Genomic DNA, 19,593 nt, shown 5'->3' on the forward strand with positions numbered 1-19,593 from the left:
ACGGGATGGGACGGGATGGGACGGGATGGGACGGGATGGGACGGGATGGGACGGGATGGGATGGGATGGGATGGGATGGGATGGGATGGGATGGGATGGGATGGGATGGGATGGGATGGGATGGGATGGGATGGGATGGGATGGGATGAGGATGGGATGAGGATGGGATGAGGATGGGAATGGGATGGGATGTGAAGCACTGGTTTGCTCCCGGCCCGGTAGCCGCTGCGCTCGGGGTGCGGGGTCAGGCCCGGCCCGAGCTCCCTGCGCCTGCCAGGGCCGGTCCGGCATCGCGCGGTGTGTGCTGCCCTCCAGAGGAGCCACCGCGCACCGCATCCCTGCACCGCACCTGTGCACCGCATCCCTGCACAGCATCCCTGCACCGCACCTGTGCACCGCATCCCTGCACAGCATCCCTGCACCGCACCTGTGCACCGTATCCCTGCACCGCATCCCTGCACCGCACCTGTGCATTGTATCCCTGTACAGCATCCCTGCACCGCACCTGTGCATCACATCCCTGCACAGCATCCCTGCACCGCATCCCTGTACCGCATCCCTGCACCGCATCCCTGCACCGCACCTGTGCACCGCATCCCTGCACAGCATCCCTGCACCGCACCTGTGCATTGTATCCCTGCACAGCATCCCTGCACCGCACCTGTGCATCACATCCCTGCACCGCATCCCTGCACCGCACCTGTGCATCATTGTATCCCAGTACCACATCTGTAAATCACACCCCTGTATCATGTCTATAACACATACCATGTACCACACCTGTAAATCACATCCCTGCATCACACCTGTACATCTCACATCCCTGCACCACATCTGTACCTCACATCCCTGTACCACACCTGTACACATCCCTGTACCACACCTGTACATCATTGTTTCCCTGTACCACACCTGTACATCATATCCCTGTATCACACCTGTACATCATCATATTCCTGTACCACACCAGCCCACCTCACACTCCTGTACCACACCTGCACACATCCCTCTACCACACCTGTACATCTCACATCCCTGTACCACATCTGTACATCTCACATCCTCGTACCTGAGCTCAGCATGATGGGTGACCATGCCCAAAGGCACGGCATGGCTTGGCATGGTTTGGTTTGGCATGGCATGGCACAGGGAGCAGGCAGCTCCTCCATCCCGGAATCACCCAGCACCGGGAGGAGACAGCAGTGGCAGGTCAGTCTTTATTACTAAATAAATAATCGTATAAATCTTGTGCAAAACTCTGTGGCAAAAACCAAGGGCCTTGGCGGGAGGTGGGGGCCGAGGCTCCCGGCACGGCACCCGAGCGAGAGCCGAGCCGGTGAGGGCCGAGACTACCGGGGCACGGCCAGGACCCCGAACCGGGCTGGACACCCCCCGGGACAGCGGCAGGAGGGGAGAGGCTGCGCGAATCCCTGAGGAGCAGACAAGCACCATCCAGCCCCGCCGAGAATCCAGAGCCCGGGCGGAGTCCGTGGGCAGGCGGTGCTGCCGCGCTAGAGCGGGGAGCTCGGGGCACGGCCGGACTAGAGCTCGGAGCATGGCCATGTTAGAGCTCGGGGCAGGGCCGTGCTAGAGCTCGGAGCATGGCCATGTTAGAGCTCGGGGCAGGGCCGTGCTAGAGCTCGGAGCATGGCCATGTTAGAGCTCGGGGCACGGCCGGACTAGAGCTCGGAGCATGGCCATGTTAGAGCTCGGGGCAGGGCCGGACTAGAGCTCGGGGCAGGGCCGTGCTAGAGCGGGGAGCTCGGGGCACGGCCGTGCTAGAGCTCGGGGCACGGCCGTGCTAGAACGGGGAGCTCGGGGCATGGCCGTGCTAGAACGGGGAGCTCGGGGCACGGCCGTGCTAGAGCGGGCAGTTCGGGGCACGGCCGTGCTAGAGCGGGGAGCTCGGGGCACGGCCGTGCTAGAGCGGGCAGTTCGGGGCACGGCCGTGCTAGAACGGGGAGCTCGGGGCATGGCCGTGCTAGAGCTCGGGGCACGGCCGTGCTAGAACGGGGAGCTCGGGGCACGGCCGTGCTAGAGCGGGCAGTTCGGGGCACGGCCGTGCTAGAGCGGGGAGCTCGGGGCACGGCCGTGCTAGAGCGGGCAGTTCGGGGCACGGCCGTGCTAGAGCGGGGAGCTCGGGGCATGGCCGTGCTAGAACGGGGAGCTCGGGGCAGGGCCGTGCTAGAGCTCGGGGCATGGCCGTGCTAGAACGGGGAGCTCGGGGCATGGCCGTGCTAGAGCGGGGAGCTCGGGGCACGGCCGTGCTAGAACGGGGAGCTCGGGGCACGGCCGTGCTAGAACGGGGAGCTCGGGGCACGGCCGTGCTAGAGCGGGCAGTTCGGGGCATGGCCGTGCTAGAGCGGGGAGCTCGGGGCATGGCCGTGCCGCCGCTCCCGCGGCTCCGCCGTGCCCAGGTTCCCCAGGGGCACCACCACCTCCTCCGGCGGGCAGCTCTTGTTCAGCTCCACCACGCGTGGCACCACCGTCGACCACCGATCTGCGGAGAGGGTGGGAGATGTGCAGAGCCTGTGGCTGCTCCCCAGGCTCCCGGATCTGCTCCTGGGGCTCGTCAGAGGCTGCAAGGGATGCTCCCAGCCCGCGGCACGGCGCTCACCTCTCCGCAGCCGCCCCATGGTGTGGGAGAAGCCGTAGTACTGGTACGTGTCGCTCTTGCCAGGGTCCTCGCTGATGATGCCCAGATTCTGGTTCCAGTGGGACCAGTTCACCTCGTCCACTCTGTGGGGAAGGTCAGACCCGCAGGGGCTGCACGGGCAGGAGCTCCAGCACCCACCAGCAATGCCAGCTGCCTCCAGATCAGTGCAAAGCACCCAGCAAACAACTGCACCCTGCCAGCCCCCCAAAATGCTGCTGGCTCTGCTGGGAGAGGCTCAGCTGCTCCCCAGCGAGGGCTCCCACCTTTACCTGAAGCACCAGCGGCGGTCAGGGGTCCCGTCCGTGCCCTTGCCCACAGTGACCATCTCCCCCGAGCGGAAGGCTTTCCGCAGGAACACCGGGAAGGAGCGCTCGATGTCCAGGATGGTGGTGGCCCACTGCCAGGGACACCAGGGACTGCTTGAGCATTGGCCTGCCTTGCCCATTGGGACTCCTCGATGCTGCAGCCCCCCAGGCACAGGCAGCCCCTGTCCCACCACCCCCAGGGTGGTACCTGCAGCTTCCAGATGTGCTTGCTCTCCTTGGAGACTTGGCCCACGGTCTCGCCCATGAGGGCGATGAGCATGTTGAGGAGGAGCACAAAGGTGAGGATGATGTAGGTGACAAGGAGGATGATGAAGACACCCGGGTACTTGGCGCTCTCGAGCATCTCCAGGTCGCCCATGCCAATGGTGAGCTTGAAGAGGTCGAGCAGGAAGGTGCTGAAGGTCTGGCTGTCCCGGCACGACGGGTAGGTGGGCACTGTGCAGTTGGACCTCTCGCTGCAGGACTCACTGCTGGGACATGGGTTGAGGAGGGACACCAGGGCTGGGGGAGAAGGGACAGGGACAATGAGTCTGCAGGGGCAATGGCAAGGACAGCATCCACAATGGGCCCCAGAGTGGCTCTGTGCTGGCTGAGACCTTCTCCACCATGGGAGGAGACAAGGCCCGTGGGAAGGTGGGATGGAGCTGGGGGTCTGCAGCCCCTTGCTCAGCCATGCTGAGGACAGGGCTCGTCCTTCCCCCAGCCAGGGGACCTGGCTCGTTACCTGAAGCGTAGCCAATCATGAAGAGCAGGTAGACCAGGAGGAAGCGGAACAAGTCTTTGAAGAGGATCTGAAAGTGATGGAGAGCAGAGTGAGGTGTGCTGGACCACAGCATCGTCATCAAGCTGTGCTGCACAACTGAGCTGGGAGCAGGGCAGTGGAGAGCCACAGGAACCCTTCACAAAGCCTGAAAGGACCTCTTTAAGCTGCACTCCCACAGAAGCATCACCCCTGGAGAAAAGGACAAAACCCACAACCTCACCAGACCTTCTGGATCATGATGCTGTAGGTCCCTGTCAGCTTGAGCCCACGGGTGAAGTACAGGGCATTCATCCAGCCCAGCACCAGTGCAAAGACCATGACAGCCAGGTAAGCCTCGATGCCACCCAGGTACAGCCCTGCCGTGACAATCACCAGCACCGAGTAGATGAAGCTGGAGGAGAGCTGGGGTCAGACCCTGCAGCCACAAGCCACAAGGGAGGTGTGGTGGCTCGTGGCCCTGGGGGTTCCCTACATACTAGAGCAGCTGGAAGGAGCCATCTATGAAGAAGGAGTTCACACCTGGGCACTTCTTCATGAACAGGTCTTTGATCTGTGGGAGAGAGGCAGAGTTTGGAGGGTCTCCAGTGGCAGGGTCCCCATGTCTGGGGCCACTGTGGCAGTGGTGGATGCCTCAAGGGATGGAGCTGTCACCCCTGACGACCCCAAGAGTTCAGTGGTCCCGCGGGAGGACCCCCTGCCTCGCCACACTGACATTTGTGCAGAAGAAGAGGATTCCAGTGAGGAGGGTGATGATCTCCCCGGCCAGGCGCAGGTAGTCGGCGGTGCTGGTGTAGGGGTAGGGCGGCTGTGGGGAGAGCACAGAGCTGAGCTGCTCCTCCATCCCTGGGGACAGAGCCCTGGCAGAGCCCCCTGTGAGGCAGAGCTGGGGCTGTGCCAGCGTGGGCACTCACAGGGCCTTCCATGGGGCGGTAGTAGGCGACGAGGGTGAAGATGATCATGGCGCTGAGGTAGGAGACCACGCTGATGTAGAAGGAGACAGCCCCAAACTTGCGCCACTTGTCCCTCAGCAGCTCGTTGATGGGCTCCACAGCCAGCATCTCGTGGCGGTTCTGGTGGCACATGGGTGCTGACAGAGGGGACAGGGCCACCCTGCCCCCTCCAGACCCCTCCCAGTGCCCCCCAGCCCCTGCACACCTCGATCTTGCTGTTGTAGACGAGGATCTCCAGCACGGACACCTCCTCCCCGCAGGTGTCCAGCGAGGAGAGGTCGTAGAGGGAGGAGTAGACGGGGCCGTACGCCCAGTCCTTGAACTTTCGGGAGAGGTGCCGGGCGTCCTCGTCCGTGATCTCCCGCCGGATGATGTGCTGGAAGATCTGCAGGAGGGAGGGAGGGAGGACTGCTACCCGCAGACCTGGCCCCACCTGCCTGGGGCACCCTGCCCTCCTCCCACCCCATCCTGGGGACATCCCCCAACCCACTCCCTGCCCTCAGTCCACTCAGGATGCTGCCAGGTGCTCCTGGGATGATGCAAAGACAATGTCGCAGCCCTCCAGGATGCTGCAGGTTTTGTATTTTTGATGACTCCCCTGCCTGCCCCACCAGAGGCCAAGGGCAGGTCAGGGGAGAAGATGGGCTTTGTGAGGGTCTGGAGTTAATTAGGGAAGGGCCAGAATGCAAAGGGGTGTTAATTAGCCAGGTTAATAGGCTGCACATCCAGGTTTCCAGCAGCATCTGCAGAGAGAAGCCGTGCACGCACTGAGTGTGACGGGGCTCAGCAGGGATGGCAGCGAGACGTCCCCCGACACGGGGGGGACTCCGTACCCCGATCTTGCCGGTCTTGGCTGCCATCATCAGCGGGGAGAGGCCGTCGTTGTTGAGCAGCGTCTCCAGGTTGGTGTCGGGGAAGAGCTTGGCGCACTTGACGAGGAGCAGGTCGTACATCTTGGTGACGAACTTGGTGTTCTCGCGGGTGTTGTCGGCGATGGCCACCAGGGCGTGCAGCACGGTGTTGCCGCGGGAGTCCTGGCGCCGCAGGTCCGCCTGCTTGTGCCCGTTCTCCGTCAGGTAGTGCACGATGTGCGGCTGGTTGGTGCAGGCGGCCAGCGAGAGGGGCAGCTCACCTGCGGGGACAACAGCGGGGCTCCTGTCACCCCTTCCCCGCCGCGGGCACACCTTGGGGTGCAGTCCCTCGCTGCTCACCGAAGTAGAAGTAGCCGCCCTCGCCCTTGGGCTGGAAGAAGCGGCCGCGGGCCTGGGCATGGACGTCTGCTCCCTTCTCCACCAGCAGCTCCACGTAGTGCTTGCAGCGGCGCTCGATGGCGATGTGCAGGGCTGTCTGACCTGCGACACCACCGCCCGTCAGCCACCGCCCTGCCCCGGGTCCCTTCTCTGGTCCCTGAACCACCCCAGGGTCCCCCACGGCCCCCACCTCGGTAGTAGACGTCCCTGAAGGGCGAGTTGATGAACTCCCGCATGTTTCCCGTCTTCTCGGCGATGTCCAGCAGGACGGGGATGGTGTCGTTCTTGCCCCCGCTCAGGTTGAGCAGGGCTTTGGGCAGGCAAGTCTTTCCCGTGGAGGGCTCTGCGAGTGGAAGGTGCTGAGTTGGGGCCAGGACAAACCCCTCAGGCCCCTGGCTCCCCATGCCGGAGCTGTGCATCCCCCAGGAATACAGGGATCGGCAGCGGCACCACGGCAAGGAGCACCCAGGTCCTCACCTCGGAACTCCTCGTCTGTGAGGCGCTTCTTGTGGGTGAGCAGGAAGGAGAGGAGCCCATCCAGGCCGGCCGGGGACCCCCGGGAGACGATGTCGAAGAGGATGGGTCTGTTGAAGACCTTGAGGACGGGGGGCGGCTCGGGAGCCGGTCCCTTGGCGGCTGGCGGCTGCTTGCTGCGGGAGAAACGGCAGCGCTGGGAACTGGAGCCGCTGCCTCGGCATCCCCCAGCGAGTTTGAGGGTGCCCAGCCACTGGGGACAGGCACATGGGGACACCTCCCGGCTGGGGTCACCTAGGAGGCCAGGGCAGCCTCCCCATCCACAGCAGCCCAGTGCTCCCAGTGCCTTGCCAGCTCCCACCCGGGGGCTGCAGCGCTTGGGGCCCCAGCTCTGCCCCCCGGGAGGGACGGACCGCGGGCTTGGTCACGCTCCGGCACCACGGGTGGAGCCAGACCGGTCGGAGCAGTCTGCAGCAGTGGGGGATGGACCAGGGACAGTTCCAGGCATCGGGAATGGGGGAATCGGTCAGCTCCGGGCACCTGGAACGGGGCATCGGTCAGCTCCGGGCACCTGGAACGGGGGCACCGGGAACGGGGGCATCGGTCAGCTCCGGACACTGGGAATGGGGCATTGGTCAGCTCCGGGCACCGGGAACGGAGCATCGGTCAGCTCAGGGAACCGGGAATGGGGCATCGATCAGCTCCGGGCACCGGGAATGGGGCATTGGTCAGCTCAGGGAACCGGGAATGGGGCATCGGTCAGCTCCGGGCACCTGGAACGGGGGCACCGGGAACGGGGGCATCGGTCAGCTCCGGACACCGGGAATGGGGCATTGGTCAGCTCCGGACACCGGGAATGGGGCATTGGTCAGCTCCGGGCACCGGGAACGGAGCATCGGTCAGCTCAGGGAACCGGGAATGGGGCATCGATCAGCTCCGGGCACCGGGAATGAGGGCATCGGGAATGAGGGCATCGGTCAGCTCCGGGCACCGGGTGAAGCCGGACCGGTCGGAGCAGTCTGCAGCAGTGGGGGATGGACCTGGGACAGCTTCGGGCACCGGGAACGGGGGCACCGGTCAGCTCCGGGCACTTGGAACAGTGGGACCGGGAATGAGGGCATCGGTCTGCTCCGGGCACCTGGAACGGGGGCACCGGTCAGCTCCGGGCACCTGGAATGAGGGCACCGGGAATGGGGGCAGGACGGACGCGGCTGGCCCAGTCTGAGGGCTCACAGGGCATCCTGGCCTCCTCCACCCACGTTCACGGGAGAACATCCCGCTCTCCTAAGCCGGCTGCACCCCTGGGTGGGGATCCTGGCGGGCAGCCCCAGGTGCCCGGCACAGAGGGGCATTGTGCGTCCGGCCGCGGGCTGCCCCCCCCGGCTCCGGTTTCCTGGCGCTGGCAGGGCGGAGGCCCTCCTGAAAAGCCCTTTCATGCCGCAGCCAGACGGCCGCACCGGCCAGGGGAGCGGCCGGGCGCACAGAGCCTCTTTCATGGCGCCCGTACGGGGGAAGGGGAGCGCGCTCCCTGCTCCGCGGTACCGGGGGCTGCGGACCCCCACCACGGCATGGCACAGCCATGGGACGCGCTGGGAGCTGCTCCCTGCGGGCGACACCTCTACCCAAAGCGCCCCAAAGTGCCGCTCGAAGGTCCCCAGCTACTGAACATCCCCATCCCCACCGGGGTGCCCCCAGCCCAGAACCCTCCGCCGCACCGGGGGCGCGGGGGTCCCGCACTCACTCCGCGATCCTCCTGCGCCAGCGCTTGTTCTCGCTGGGGTGGTGGCGGTAGGTGCCGTAGTCGAAGAGGGAATCCATGGGGGCTTTCTTGGGCGCGGGGACCACGGGGGACTCGTAGATGGTGGCCTCCAGCAGCTCCATGGGCTTCGGGGCGCCTTTCCGAAAGGCCCCGTGGAATTTCATGCGAAGGTTCTGCTTTCCATCCCCGGCGCCGGGGGGACCCCGGGCTGCCTCGGTGGCGTTCGGGGTGTCCTCGCTCTCGAACAGGTTGGCCAGAGAGGAGAGCGGGAAGGATTCGTTCTGGAGGGAGCCGTCCTCCCCCGCGCCCTCCCCGGCATCGCGCGGGGCATCCTCGGTGTCTGCCATGGTCCCTGACCGCAGGGACGGGCACCGCTGACCTGCCCGGCTGGCTGTGACCCCTTCCACGAGAGCAGGAGACCTGGCAGAGGAAAACCCCGTGTCACCCCCAAAAGACCCTCCCGGTCCTCGCGGCGGGACAGGTCCCGCACCCACCCCGGCAGAGGTTGGGGCCGGCGGGACCCCTCGCAGCTCAGAGTGTCCCGGACGATCCTGCCTTGTCCCGGCTCTCCTCGGCACCCACCTACCCGCTGCGGGGACCCCTCAGGTCTGCGGGGGCCCCTCCGGCTGCGGCGCTGCCGTGCTGGGCGAGGGCGAGCCCGGCCCCGCTGCGGTCAGCCGGGGTGCAGCCCAGGACAGGGCACAGAGCAGACCCTGTGCGCTGCGATCTGCCGCCCAAGGAAAGAAAACATTCCTTGGGATACTCCCCACGTCCGAGGAAGCGTCCAGGGAAGCGCCCAGAGGCAACAGGAGCTGCAACCGCAGCAGGGCTGGGAGCGGGGCCAGGGCTGCTCCTGATGCTCCACGACCCCGGGGAGCTCGGTGGGACTCAGATCTGGGCACCGGGAGGGGACGGGCGCGGCACGGGGGGGCTACACTCAGCAGGAGGGAAGGAACAGCGGCTGGGACAACAAATTACGGGTTTAGGTTGCCCAGAGCGACGTGGAGATGAAAGAGAGACGTGCTATGAGCGCGGCCAGCCGAGCACCGTACCGTGTCACCACGTCCAGGACACGGACAGGTGACCGTCCTCAGGCACTTCCCCAGCCCCGCTCTCCACAAAAACCTTCCGGCGAAACGCAGCAGCGTCAGGGCTCAGCACAGCTCCTGCCTGCCTGCCGGGACAGAAAAAGCAGCGGGAAACGTGTCATTTTGTGCTGGGCTGAAGCTCTGTGCGACAAGCCACAGTGGCAGGCTGCGCCCTGCCGGGAGGACAGCCCAGCCGGAGAAAGGGCTCGAATGAGGCAGCAGGTCCTGGCAGCCACGCGGTGCTCCCGTGGGCACGGGGGATGGGGGATCAGCCCCAAACCCTGCCGTGACCGGGAACACCCCTGCCACCCTGGGGAACACCCAGAGGGGCTGATGGAGCCCCGGGGGACACACAGCGGGGATGGCACAGCCCTGGGGGACACCCAGAAAGGACAGTGCAGCCCTGAGGGACACACAGCTGACAGTTTCCCCTCTTTGCTGACATTCCTGCCATTCCTGTCTCTTCAAGAAATTCCACAAGCACCTGCCAAAGCCCGCAGGTCCCACATCCCGACCCCATGCAAACAGGGGCCCTCGCATGGCCGGTTTGACCTTGGACAACGGAGAAGAGGGAATTGCCAAGCACACGGAACCTGCGGGCTGGGAATGGGGATGGAGCACCTGAGCTGTCCAAACGGTGCTGGGAGCTGGAAAAGTGCAGCTTTAGGGAAAAGCTGGACACGGCACAGGCTGTCACACACCTGCTGTCACCAGCTGGGACTGAAGTTTGTGTGGGAAATGAGAGACTCTGGGCTGGTGCTGTCAGCCCGGGCACTGCCAGGAAAGGTGCTGTCACAGGGGTTTGATTTGGCCCGTTTAGTTATTTGGGTTTGGATTTTACAGACTTCCTCACCTCATGGAATAACTGAGTCAAGGCACAGCTCTTCACATCCAACACAAACCCCACCTGTGCTCCCACCTCTTCTCAGCTTCCCTGCAAGGTACCTCCCAGTTGGACCAGTGTCCCCACTCCAGCCCACCACGAGAGCAGGACACTGTCACCAACACCGGGATGTGCGGGGACATCTCTGGGTGGGCGGCAGTGAGGGTGTCCCATGACATTAAAGGGTGACCTGGTGGCAGTGAATCACTGAAACCACAGCGGGTTCTTGTCGGAAATCCTCATCCGGAGTGATGCAGCCGCTTCCCAAATTCACCTCACTGCTGGGCCCGTGCTCACCTCGGCAGCAGCAGCCAGGAGCTCGGTGTGGGCAGCATGGGGGGTTCAGAGCCAGGGGGAGCCCCCTCCTCAAAGTTCCTCCTGGGAGCCCACCACAATCTCAGATTGTGAGTCCTCAGGCTGTCCAAACACTGCGGGGCATCCACCTGGCGCTGCCCAGCTCAGCTCTCCACCCCGGCCTCACCTGAGGTCTCCATCCTGACCCGGTCCCCGTGTCCCACTCCCGGTCGCGCCCCCCCCGTTGCCCGCACCCCGGCTCCGTACCGCCAAAGGTCCCGTGGAAAGTCCCGCAGGCTCCGGCGCCGCAGAGTCGCCCGGGGCTGGTCCCGAAAGCGGCCCCTCCCCGCCCCAGCCCCGGCTCCAGCGGCGGAGGCGGCACCGGGACCCGCCCTCGGCATCGGCCCCCGCCCCCGGGCCGTTCCCGGGCAGTCCCACGGCAACACCGGCCACAAAACAGCCCGCAAGGAACAGCCCTAAAATACACTTCAAAAAATAAGCCCCCAGGAAAAACCGTCTCTGAAACAGCCCTCCCAAAGAATATCTCCAAAAACCCGCCAGAAACAGTTCCTCTAGGAAACAAACCCCAATCTTCCTACCCAAAACAGCCCTGCCAGGACCAGCCCCAAAACACCTTCCCTAAAACAGCCTCTCCAAACGCCCTTGCTGACAGCCCCCATGAGCAGCCCCAAATGAGGCTCCCAGGCCATGGGTACTGTCAGTTTTTATTAATTGCTGCTCCCGCCGGGGCTCAGGAGGCCAGGGGGGCTCATAAGGCACCACAAACACCACGGGGACACTCCCTGGTTTCTGAATCCCAGCGAAGGGGCTCGATCCCACACCAGCACTGGAGGAGTTGGGGTCACCCCAAAGTCATCAGCTCCTCCACCACGGGCATCATTCTGGGCAATCCAGTGCCAATCAACACGAGGTGTCTGTCGGTGGGTTCCAGGCACAGTCCTAGTGCCACTTCATCCATCAGCAGGACACTTCATTCCCTGCCCCACTGAAGGCAGGAATCCGAGAGTTGGGACTAGAAACACTTGTTCTTCCTCTTGGGAAATCCGAGGGTGACACCCACAATTGTTTTATTGCCGTATTCTTAATAGAAAGTTAATTACTGTTACTTTTTTGGTTAGAAAAGGCGTTATCCACTGCAGATCCAGACAGGAATGGAAGTCACCGGAGAGCTGGGAGCTGCCCCAGCTGCCTCAGTGATGAAGACACAGGCAACACCCATCACACGTTATTTAATCTGTGCCAATCCTGTGCCAGCTTCAGGCTTTGTAGCTCAGCTCAGCGTTCATCTTCGTGTACATCTCATAAATTGCATCCAGGATTGGAGTGACCCTCGTGAGAAACTGGTGGATTTTTTCTATGCTTTCCTCTTCCTTGACTTCTTTACCCTTCTCCAAGGCCTTCAGCAAATCGGATTTGTAGGGAAGAGCGTAGACTGAGCCCTATAAAACAGGGAGAGGCTGTTTGACTCCCACAAACCCAACAGAGAGCATGGGTTGGGTTGTTCCCATGTGCCAACGCTGTGGGGGCTGTGGACACTTGTCAGGGGATGGGAACAGCTTTAGGGATGATGGCTGGATGCTTGGAGAGGGAGGGAATGCTCACCGTGAAGAGCTTCTGCAGCATCCAGCCGTGGTATTTCTTCAGTGCGATCTCATAAGCTTTCAAGGCGTTCACTCGGATGAGGTTGGGATGCTCCTCATCCCTCTCACCGTCAGAGATGCTCTGCAGCAACACCAGAATGAATTTCAGACCCCTGGGAGAAGAGCAGAGGTGTTTGGCTCAGGGAAGTGGGAGTTGCTTCCCAGCTTCCAGCCTGGTGTTTCCGAGCATCCCAAAACCCCATAGCCCCAGCAGTGCATCCCTCTCACAGAGCTGGTGCCCGTCTCTGTGTGTCCATCCAGGGAAGAGAGAGAAGGGCTGGATGGAGCCCCCAGGTGAGGCCAGGGCTGGGGCTGAGCTGGGCAGGATCAGGTACAGCCCCATGGATCCTGCAGAACTGCAGGGTCCTGACCTGCCCAATTTGTGGGCTCACGATTGAAGAGGGGAATCCCAACAGCTGTGCTCCCCAGGCTGCCCAGCCCCAGCCCACAGGGAGCAGCCCAGCACACACAGCCTCCATTTGGCACTCTCCAGCTCCCCACATGCCGGGGCACAGCCGGAGCAGCTCCCGACGCCGTGAGTCACCTTTTCAACCACATCAGCGCCAGCGTCGCGCCCGTCTTGGGCCAGGCCGAGCCGTGCAGCTCCTTCTCCACCTCCAGGATGTTCTGCAGCGTTTTGAACTTGGCAGGGTTGGAGTCATAAACTGCCCGGATTTTCTGAGGGCAGAAAAGGAGGGTTGGCTTCCAGGAGCAGGGACTTTGGGCAGGAGCCCCGGGAATAAACCTGTGACCGGAGGAGCCACCATTGAGCCCAAAGCCCCCGTGGGAAGAAAAGCCTTTTTGAAACACCTCCAGTCCCACAGCATCTCTCCCCAGGGATTCTCCTCTCTGAGCCCTCCTGAGTCCCTTCCTACCTTAATATTTCCAGTCAGGTCTGCTTTGACAGGCGAGTAGACAATCGGAGTCCCCAGGCAGTCTGTGGAGACAGGGAGGGAGGACAGTTAGACACTGGTGACACAGGGGACACCACAGACTTCCCATAACCAACAGGTTTCACTCTAAGCACAGCCCAGGCACTGAGACACACCAGCGAAACTAGAAAAGGATCTCTGAACTTCGTACATGGCTGTTGGCGTTTGGGACAGCCCTGCCACCTACTGCGGCCCCACCAGCTAACTCCAATCCCCCCGGCTCCGGGACACAGCCTGAACGCCCTGGAACAGCCTGACCGGCACCGACACTGCCCCATGTCCTGCCCTTCCGGGGCTGCCACCGAGCCGCCACACAATAGCTGACATTGTGGAGGGCAGCGGGCACGCTGTGCCACGAGGGTGGCCACGCCGACACCCACCCATGTCCCGACACGGGGTGGGATCCACGGGGGGAATGGCAGCTCCGGCCCCGGGTGATGCCTCTGGATGGGGTGCTGCGGGACGCTTCCCAAAGGGGCTGCTCGGCAGGTTTGACAGGATCGTGATGCAAGCCCGGCTCTGGCAGAGCAGCCGAACCCGGCGTGAGCCCTGGCCCAGGTAGGGGGCTCACACCCAGAGCTGGGGAGGGGGCACCCCCGAGCGGCTGAGCCCGCAGCAGGCCCGGCCCCAGCCCGCATCTCGCGGCCCCAGCCACCCCGGTCTCACCGAAGAACGGCGGCAGGTGCGCCACGGCCTCCAGGAAGGGCAAAGTCTCGATCTGCTTATCAGCCGGCAGCGGCTTGAACTCGTGTTCCAGCAGCAGCGCCATGACCAGCACACCTTCCCCTCTCTCCCCCTCACCGCTCCCCGGCTGAGGGGGCTCTGAGGGCAGCGGGGGCCGACCCGGCAGCGCGCCCACGCCACGCTCCGCCCCCCGCCGCTCCGCCCAATGGCCGCGCATCTTCCGTACGGCCGGTGCACAGCCATTGGTGGGAGCAGCAGGGGGCGGGACCCGCAAAGCAAGGGGAGGCCACGCCCCCATCGCCCCCTCACACTCGGGGCCTGGCCGTGCCCGGGACCCCGCTCTGCCCCGGCCGCGTTCCGAGCGACAAGCAGGCCGGCGTTAATTATTCACGGGAGATAAATATTTTATAGGGAACAGATGGAAAGCAAACCTCAACTCGCGGGAGTGATCACCTCAGTGAGGGGTTGGGTGGGAAAATGACACCGAGCGGGGACACGGAGAGGTGAAGAAGGGGTGGGAGCGGAGGGAGGCTCAGCCCGTCCGCTGCGTGGGGAGCGGACCTGCCGCTGCCAGGGCCCCAAATACGGTGTTTTTACCGGTTAATCTGGAAAAACAGGTCGTGGGGCGATAACGATCGCTGGCTGGCAGGGCGGGTGCGGATACGAGGCGGGTGCGGGGAGCTGCGGGTCAGCGGCGGGGGCTGCGGGCCGGTGCCTCCTCCCTCCCGGCTGCGAGACTCCCGGGGTGCCCGGACCCCCTCCCGGGGTGCCCGGAGCCCATCCTGAGAGACACCCGGACCCCCTCCCGGGGTGCCAGGAGCCAGCTCCGTGGTGCTTGCGGTGCCCTGAGCCCACCCCAGGGTGCTCGGAGCCCGTCCTGGGATGTCCAGAGCTCACTTCGGGATGCCCGCAGGCTCTCTCGGGATGCCCTGATCCCTTCTGGCGGTGCCCGGCCTCTGCCGGGTCACGCACCGCCCGGTCCGGTTGGGTTCGTTGCGGGCGGCGCCGCGCTGGTGCCTTGCCAAGGCGGGCAGAAACAGAAACCTTTAACCCCTGAAATATTTACAGCGCCACAAACCCCGCGGCACAGCGGCCGCCTCGGGCCGGACTCGCACATCCTGCGAGCGCTCGGGGCGCGGCGGTACCGCCTGGTCGGACCGAACCGAACCCCTTCCATCGCTCCATCTCCCGTCCCTCCCCGCTCGCCCTCCTCTCTCCCCGCCTCCCTCGGCCGGTCTCCGCCTCCCTCTCCGTGCTCGCGGAGCCCGTCGGGCCGTGTCCCTCGGCGGGCGCCGTCGCTGCGGGCGCGCCGCGATGTCGCTGTGGCCGCGCTGGGGCCGCGGCGCGGAGCGCAGGGCGGCCGAGCGGCGGGAGCTGGAGGCGCGCAGCCGGCAGCAGTGGGAGAGCACCAGCCGCGCCTTCGCCCGCGCCGCCGTCTGCTGCTCGCTGCAGGCGCGGTGGAGCGAGCCCCGCGTCCCCCCGCGCAGGTACGGCCGCGGTCCGGCGGGTCCCGGGCGGTGCCGGGGCCGCGCTGACGCTGCGGGTCGGTGTGTGCGGCAGCGCGGCGGCGGCGCGGCGGGACGCGGAGGAGGCGGCGGCGCGGCTGCAGCGGCGGCGGGAGCGGCTGCAGCGGCTGCTGGGCGAGGAGCAGGAGGCGCTGGCGGCGGAGCTGCGGGAGCGGCGGCGGGGCGGGGTGCGGAGCCAGGAGCTGCGGGACGGCCCCGGACAGTGCGGGAGGAAGGTGAGGGAGCCGTGCTTCAGCTGTACCAGCGGGGCTTGCTGCAGTTGCCATCGCTTCGGCGGGGTTTGGGATGCCGAGCACTCCCGGATCCTGACCTGACCCCGCTCTGTGTTCCCAGTTTGCTGAGCCGCTGCTGCACGAGCGCTGGAACAAAAACGCGGAGCTCCGAAAGGTGATGTTGCTTTTTCTTTTGAGTCCCTGCTGCCTCGTATGCATTAAACCAGTTTTTAACTTGCAAGTCATCATATCTCTACTGTTGCCACTTATCTCACGTAACAGCAACTGCCCCAAGTTCTGATAAAAGTTTCTGATAAATGAAAAGGTTTAAGTTTAAATAGTTTTAAGAAGTGCTCTCAAAGCTGTATTTTTAAAAGAAATCTGTTCAGATTCTGAGCAAAAAAAAAATATAAATCTTAATATCTCAGCCATGCTGTGGTGCTTCCTCATTGTTTATTCCATTCACGTGCTGCTCCAACATTGCAGTCCTGTATCCCTGTCACCATGGTGTTCTCATGTGACAATGACCCTCAGCTCAGGACCTGGTGGGCATCTCGGACACTCAGATGAGCCCACCTGAGCAGAGGCAGATCCCACTGGGATTTCAGGGCTAGGTAGTGCTCTGGAAGGTCCTGGGGGACAAAACATCTGGCACTGATATCCTTGCTGCATCTGTTGTGTCTCCAGGCAGAGTCAGAGCTGCACAGGAAGCACATGAGAGAGGCTTGGGGTGATCAGCTAACACAACAAAACAAGGTATGGGGGTAGCCCTGGTGTTCTGGTCACTGGGAGAACTCTGAAAAATGCCTCTGCAGGTGGAGGGGTGAGTCTTGTGCCATGGGAGCTGCTGCCAGGAATGGCACTGTTAACACTGTTAACAAAGCCATCCAGCCTGCAGGAGTGAGTTCTGTGGATTTTCTGAGCCAGAAGTTGTTTCTTTGTGTCAGGCTAACCTGAAATGCTGTTTTCTTTTCTTTGGGAAAGGAAGAGGTGGCCAAACTCGAAGAGAAGAGTCATGAAACGGCAGGAGGGGAAGTGCTGGAAAGAACGAGACAAGAGGAAGAGAAGCATCAGCTGGAGAAGCAGCAAGCAGAGACATTGCTTCAGCAGATAGAAGAACTGAAATTGCAGGAGACAAAGGTAATCTTGACTTTCTCATTTAAGAAGGGAATTCATTGCTTCACTTGTAAATACAGCAAGGCTGACCTGACCTCTTCTCTCCATATTTGCACTGCAGGGAGGGTTTTCCCTGCCTGCAGAGGAGCAGAGCAGGGTACAAACTCTGGTCAAGCATGCTTTCTGGGATGTTGTGGCTCTCTGATGTACTCTTGGTGCTTTTCCTTTTTAGGCAACAAAACTGAAAAAGGAACAAGAGAATTTATTAAAGCAGCAGTGGGAGCTGGAGAATTTGGAAGAAGAAAGGAAAAAAATGGAAGAGCACCGTAGGAAGAAAGAGCTTGGGTAGGACACCAAGTGGAGCTTGTTTTGGACAGAATCTGTTCCTGTGCCCATAGCAGTACTTGGGGCACAAGGAGATACTCCAGGTAGCAGTGGTAGGATGTAAATATTTGGGGTTTGGTGGACTTGCCCACAGCAGCCAAAGAGCAGAGTCTCTGGTGGTGTTACTGCCTTTTGTTCCTGGTGGCAGGTTCCTCTTTGTCACAGATGTACCTCCCTGAGTGCTGCTGTACAATGACATGGTGCTTTAGAGTCAGTGTGGTACTGTTTTCTGTTTTAAATTTTGCTTTTTTTTTCCTCCTTCAGTCGCTTTTTGAAGCATCAGTGTGACGTCCAGTTAAGGAGACGAGCACAGCAGATACAGGAGGAGCTGGTAAGAGATTCCTTTATACTTTATAGATGCTTTGTGGTGAAAAAACTCACTGTGTGTGGTTTGTGCCTGTCTCTGATTCCTGCAGATCAGGAGGCCCCTTCAGCTTGTGCACAGGGCTGGAGCACAAAGCTTAGGGGGAAGCAACAGATGGAACATCTTGCTGAGCACATCCTTGACACTGTCAGCAGTAATGCCCTGCACACAGGCTGGAAGGCTGTTGGATAGTTGTTAATCTCATGGTTTTTCTCCAGGAGACAGACAGGCAAATCTTATCAGCCCTCCTGGAGAAAGAAGACGAGGATCAGCGCTGGCAGATCTCGCGGCGGGAACGGGCGGTGGCAGATGTGGCCTGGATGAAGAGGGTCATAGAGGAACAGCTCCAGCTGGAAAGGGAGAGGGAAGCAGAGCTCGAGACTATCTTCAGGTGAGTCTGCCCACCTCTGAACCTCACCTGAAGAGTCCATGTGTGCTGAATGTTCTGGGCCAACTGGCAGGGAACAAACCTTAAGAGAAACCCAGTTGCTCCTCTAAACCACAGGATAGCTTGTCTGTGCCTGTGGAGTATACAGGCAGAGATAATTCTTCCTCTCTCCTTTAGGGAAGAAGCAAAAAAAATATGGGAGAAGAGGGAAGAAGAATGGGAAAGAGAGAAGGTGGCCAGAGATCGCCTGATGAGTGAGGTGATGTCTCTGCTGATAATGTGGCTCCCTTAGCTCAGTGAAACCATCACTGTATTTGTAACCAACCACCCTCTGAAGAGTTAGGGTGGAATTGTTTTGCTTGTCTGGTGTGTTTCCTGGGAACTGTTTAACCATCTTCTCCCTCCCTTTGCACAGGTCCTTGCGGGCAGACAGCGCCAGATCCAAGAGAAGATGGAGTTAAACAGACAGGCCCAAGCAGAGTCCATCAAGTATCGAGAGCAGCTGATCAAAGAACTCGAGGAGGTGAAGGAAAGGACTCATTGGGAGAAGGAGCAGGAGGAGGAACAGCAGAGAGCCTGCAGGAGGGAGCTGCAGGCACAGGTAGGCTGAGCTCCCCTATACACACCTGGCTGCTGAGGCTCCCCATCTCACCTGATTTCCCCTGCACAGGGGACAGAGCACAGCTGGAGAGAGGAGGAGGAACAGCAGCAGGGATGGGAGCAGCTGCACCTGGAGGAGCTGGAGCAGCAGGAGGGTGAGCAGGGCTAGCACAGCAAGGTAAGGTCACACCTGGGTCACCCCAACACACCAGCCCAGCATGGAGGGTGACAGCATCATCTCTGATCTGCACTTTAGTCATCACAGGGCTGCTCCTTCCCCTCACAGAGGTCTACAGTTCTCTTTTCTTTTTTGCTGATATTGATACGTTAAGCTTTAACTTTAAAAGAATTTTTGAGGCAGATATGTTATTAATGCCTCAAATATTGCTCAGTGCTGGAAGGGATTTATTGGCTGCATTAGTGCAGTTGGTACAGGCAACTCCCCTGCTCAGCATCTTTGTTGAGTATCCTGCTTTGCCTAGCTCTAAAATCAAATTTGAGTTACCCTACTTAAAGCCCCTGCCCAGCCCATCAGTTCCTGTGCATGCTGAACAGTGTGTGTGGATTAATTCCAGAGCCCATAAATCAGTGCTGGTCTTGGTTTTGACCCCATTAGTTCCACAGTTACCCAAGAGCAGCTTGGACCTGAGGAATGAGCATGAGATGCAGCTCCAGACTACAGAAAGAAAACTCTGAGGACTCAAGGAACTCCTGAAATAATGGTGCCTCTGGAATAGCCTACAGTGAGATCAAAACTTGACTCAGTAGATTTCTGAAAACATTTAGTTGTGGCCAAGCTGAAGAGGAGAAAAGTTCTACTCTCTTCAGGAATGTGGAAGTGTGAGCACCTTCAGAGGAGTGAACTGCTTCACTTTGCATTCTGGAATTGTGCTCATGTATTTTAGCATGAGAGGCTGAAGCAACCCAGCAAATAAAAGGGCCCTGTAGACCTGAGCCATAAAAGAATCTGTGTCTCCCCAGGAACAGGAGCTGTGAAACACTACAGGCTGTGTCAGACTCCCACCTTGGAGAATCAGGCTGTGCCTGTGTTCCCATTGGACACTGAGGAGTTAATTCATAATGCACATTGCAAATCAGTCGTGTGCTGTGGCAGCAGTGCTTGTCCAGTTCCTCCCCAGAAGGTGCTGGAGACTTCATTAAATGTTGTTTTTCACTTGTTTTATAAATTATGAATAATTGATTTTTGTTGGTTTTTTTTGTTTGTTTGTTTTTTTTTACATGAGCAAACTACTGCAGCAACAGGAGAGGAGACAGAGTTTGAT

At 61.2% G+C, this 19,593-nt stretch overlaps 3 protein-coding genes across 9 annotated transcripts; 1 reads left to right on the forward strand and 2 right to left on the reverse strand.

The window, feature by feature from the left end:
- Nucleotides 1-1,199: 1,199 nt before the first annotated feature.
- TRPV4 (transient receptor potential cation channel subfamily V member 4) lies at nt 1,200-10,776 on the reverse strand. 7 transcript variants are annotated; one of them, XM_056503927.1, is made up of 17 exons: nt 10,711-10,762; nt 9,231-9,348; nt 8,161-8,598; nt 6,423-6,595; nt 6,136-6,288; nt 5,907-6,047; nt 5,529-5,827; nt 4,901-5,080; nt 4,657-4,815; nt 4,458-4,550; nt 4,222-4,295; nt 3,971-4,136; nt 3,707-3,773; nt 3,170-3,483; nt 2,926-3,053; nt 2,618-2,739; nt 1,203-2,500 (listed from the first exon to the last, which is right to left on the reverse strand). In XM_056503927.1, exons 3-17 carry the CDS (start codon nt 8,523-8,525, stop codon nt 2,358-2,360), a joined length of 2,577 nt encoding a protein of 858 aa, XP_056359902.1. In that variant the 5' UTR covers nt 8,526-8,598; nt 9,231-9,348; nt 10,711-10,762; the 3' UTR covers nt 1,203-2,357. The 7 variants fall into 7 exon arrangements, 5 of the variants coding, with proteins under 5 accessions (XP_056359899.1, XP_056359900.1, XP_056359902.1 ...); XM_056503926.1 differs by having other exon boundaries at nt 9,231-9,352; XR_008841658.1 differs by lacking the exon at nt 9,231-9,348 and having other exon boundaries at nt 1,680-1,921; nt 1,959-2,500; nt 10,711-10,776.
- A 374-nt stretch (nt 10,777-11,150) lies between these two features.
- Nucleotides 11,151-14,476, reverse strand: GLTP (glycolipid transfer protein). The gene is made up of 5 exons (XM_056503960.1): nt 13,703-14,476; nt 12,980-13,041; nt 12,649-12,782; nt 12,067-12,217; nt 11,151-11,903 (listed from the first exon to the last, which is right to left on the reverse strand). Exons 1-5 carry the CDS (start codon nt 14,016-14,018, stop codon nt 11,721-11,723), a joined length of 846 nt encoding a protein of 281 aa, XP_056359935.1. The 5' UTR covers nt 14,019-14,476; the 3' UTR covers nt 11,151-11,720.
- Nucleotides 14,477-14,804: 328 nt separating this feature from the next.
- Nucleotides 14,805-19,511, forward strand: TCHP (trichoplein keratin filament binding). Its single transcript, XM_056503951.1, has 12 exons — nt 14,805-15,207; nt 15,281-15,461; nt 15,580-15,633; nt 16,146-16,214; nt 16,443-16,598; nt 16,807-16,919; nt 17,223-17,289; nt 17,541-17,713; nt 17,888-17,969; nt 18,126-18,311; nt 18,381-18,488; nt 18,927-19,511. Exons 1-11 carry the CDS (start codon nt 15,035-15,037, stop codon nt 18,477-18,479), a joined length of 1,353 nt encoding a protein of 450 aa, XP_056359926.1. The 5' UTR covers nt 14,805-15,034; the 3' UTR covers nt 18,480-18,488; nt 18,927-19,511.
- The last annotated feature ends 82 nt before the right edge of the window (nt 19,512-19,593 follow it).

Source organism: Oenanthe melanoleuca, chromosome 15 (genome assembly GCF_029582105.1).
Source record: "Oenanthe melanoleuca isolate GR-GAL-2019-014 chromosome 15, OMel1.0, whole genome shotgun sequence".
Lineage (NCBI taxonomy): Eukaryota > Metazoa > Chordata > Aves > Passeriformes > Muscicapidae > Oenanthe > Oenanthe melanoleuca.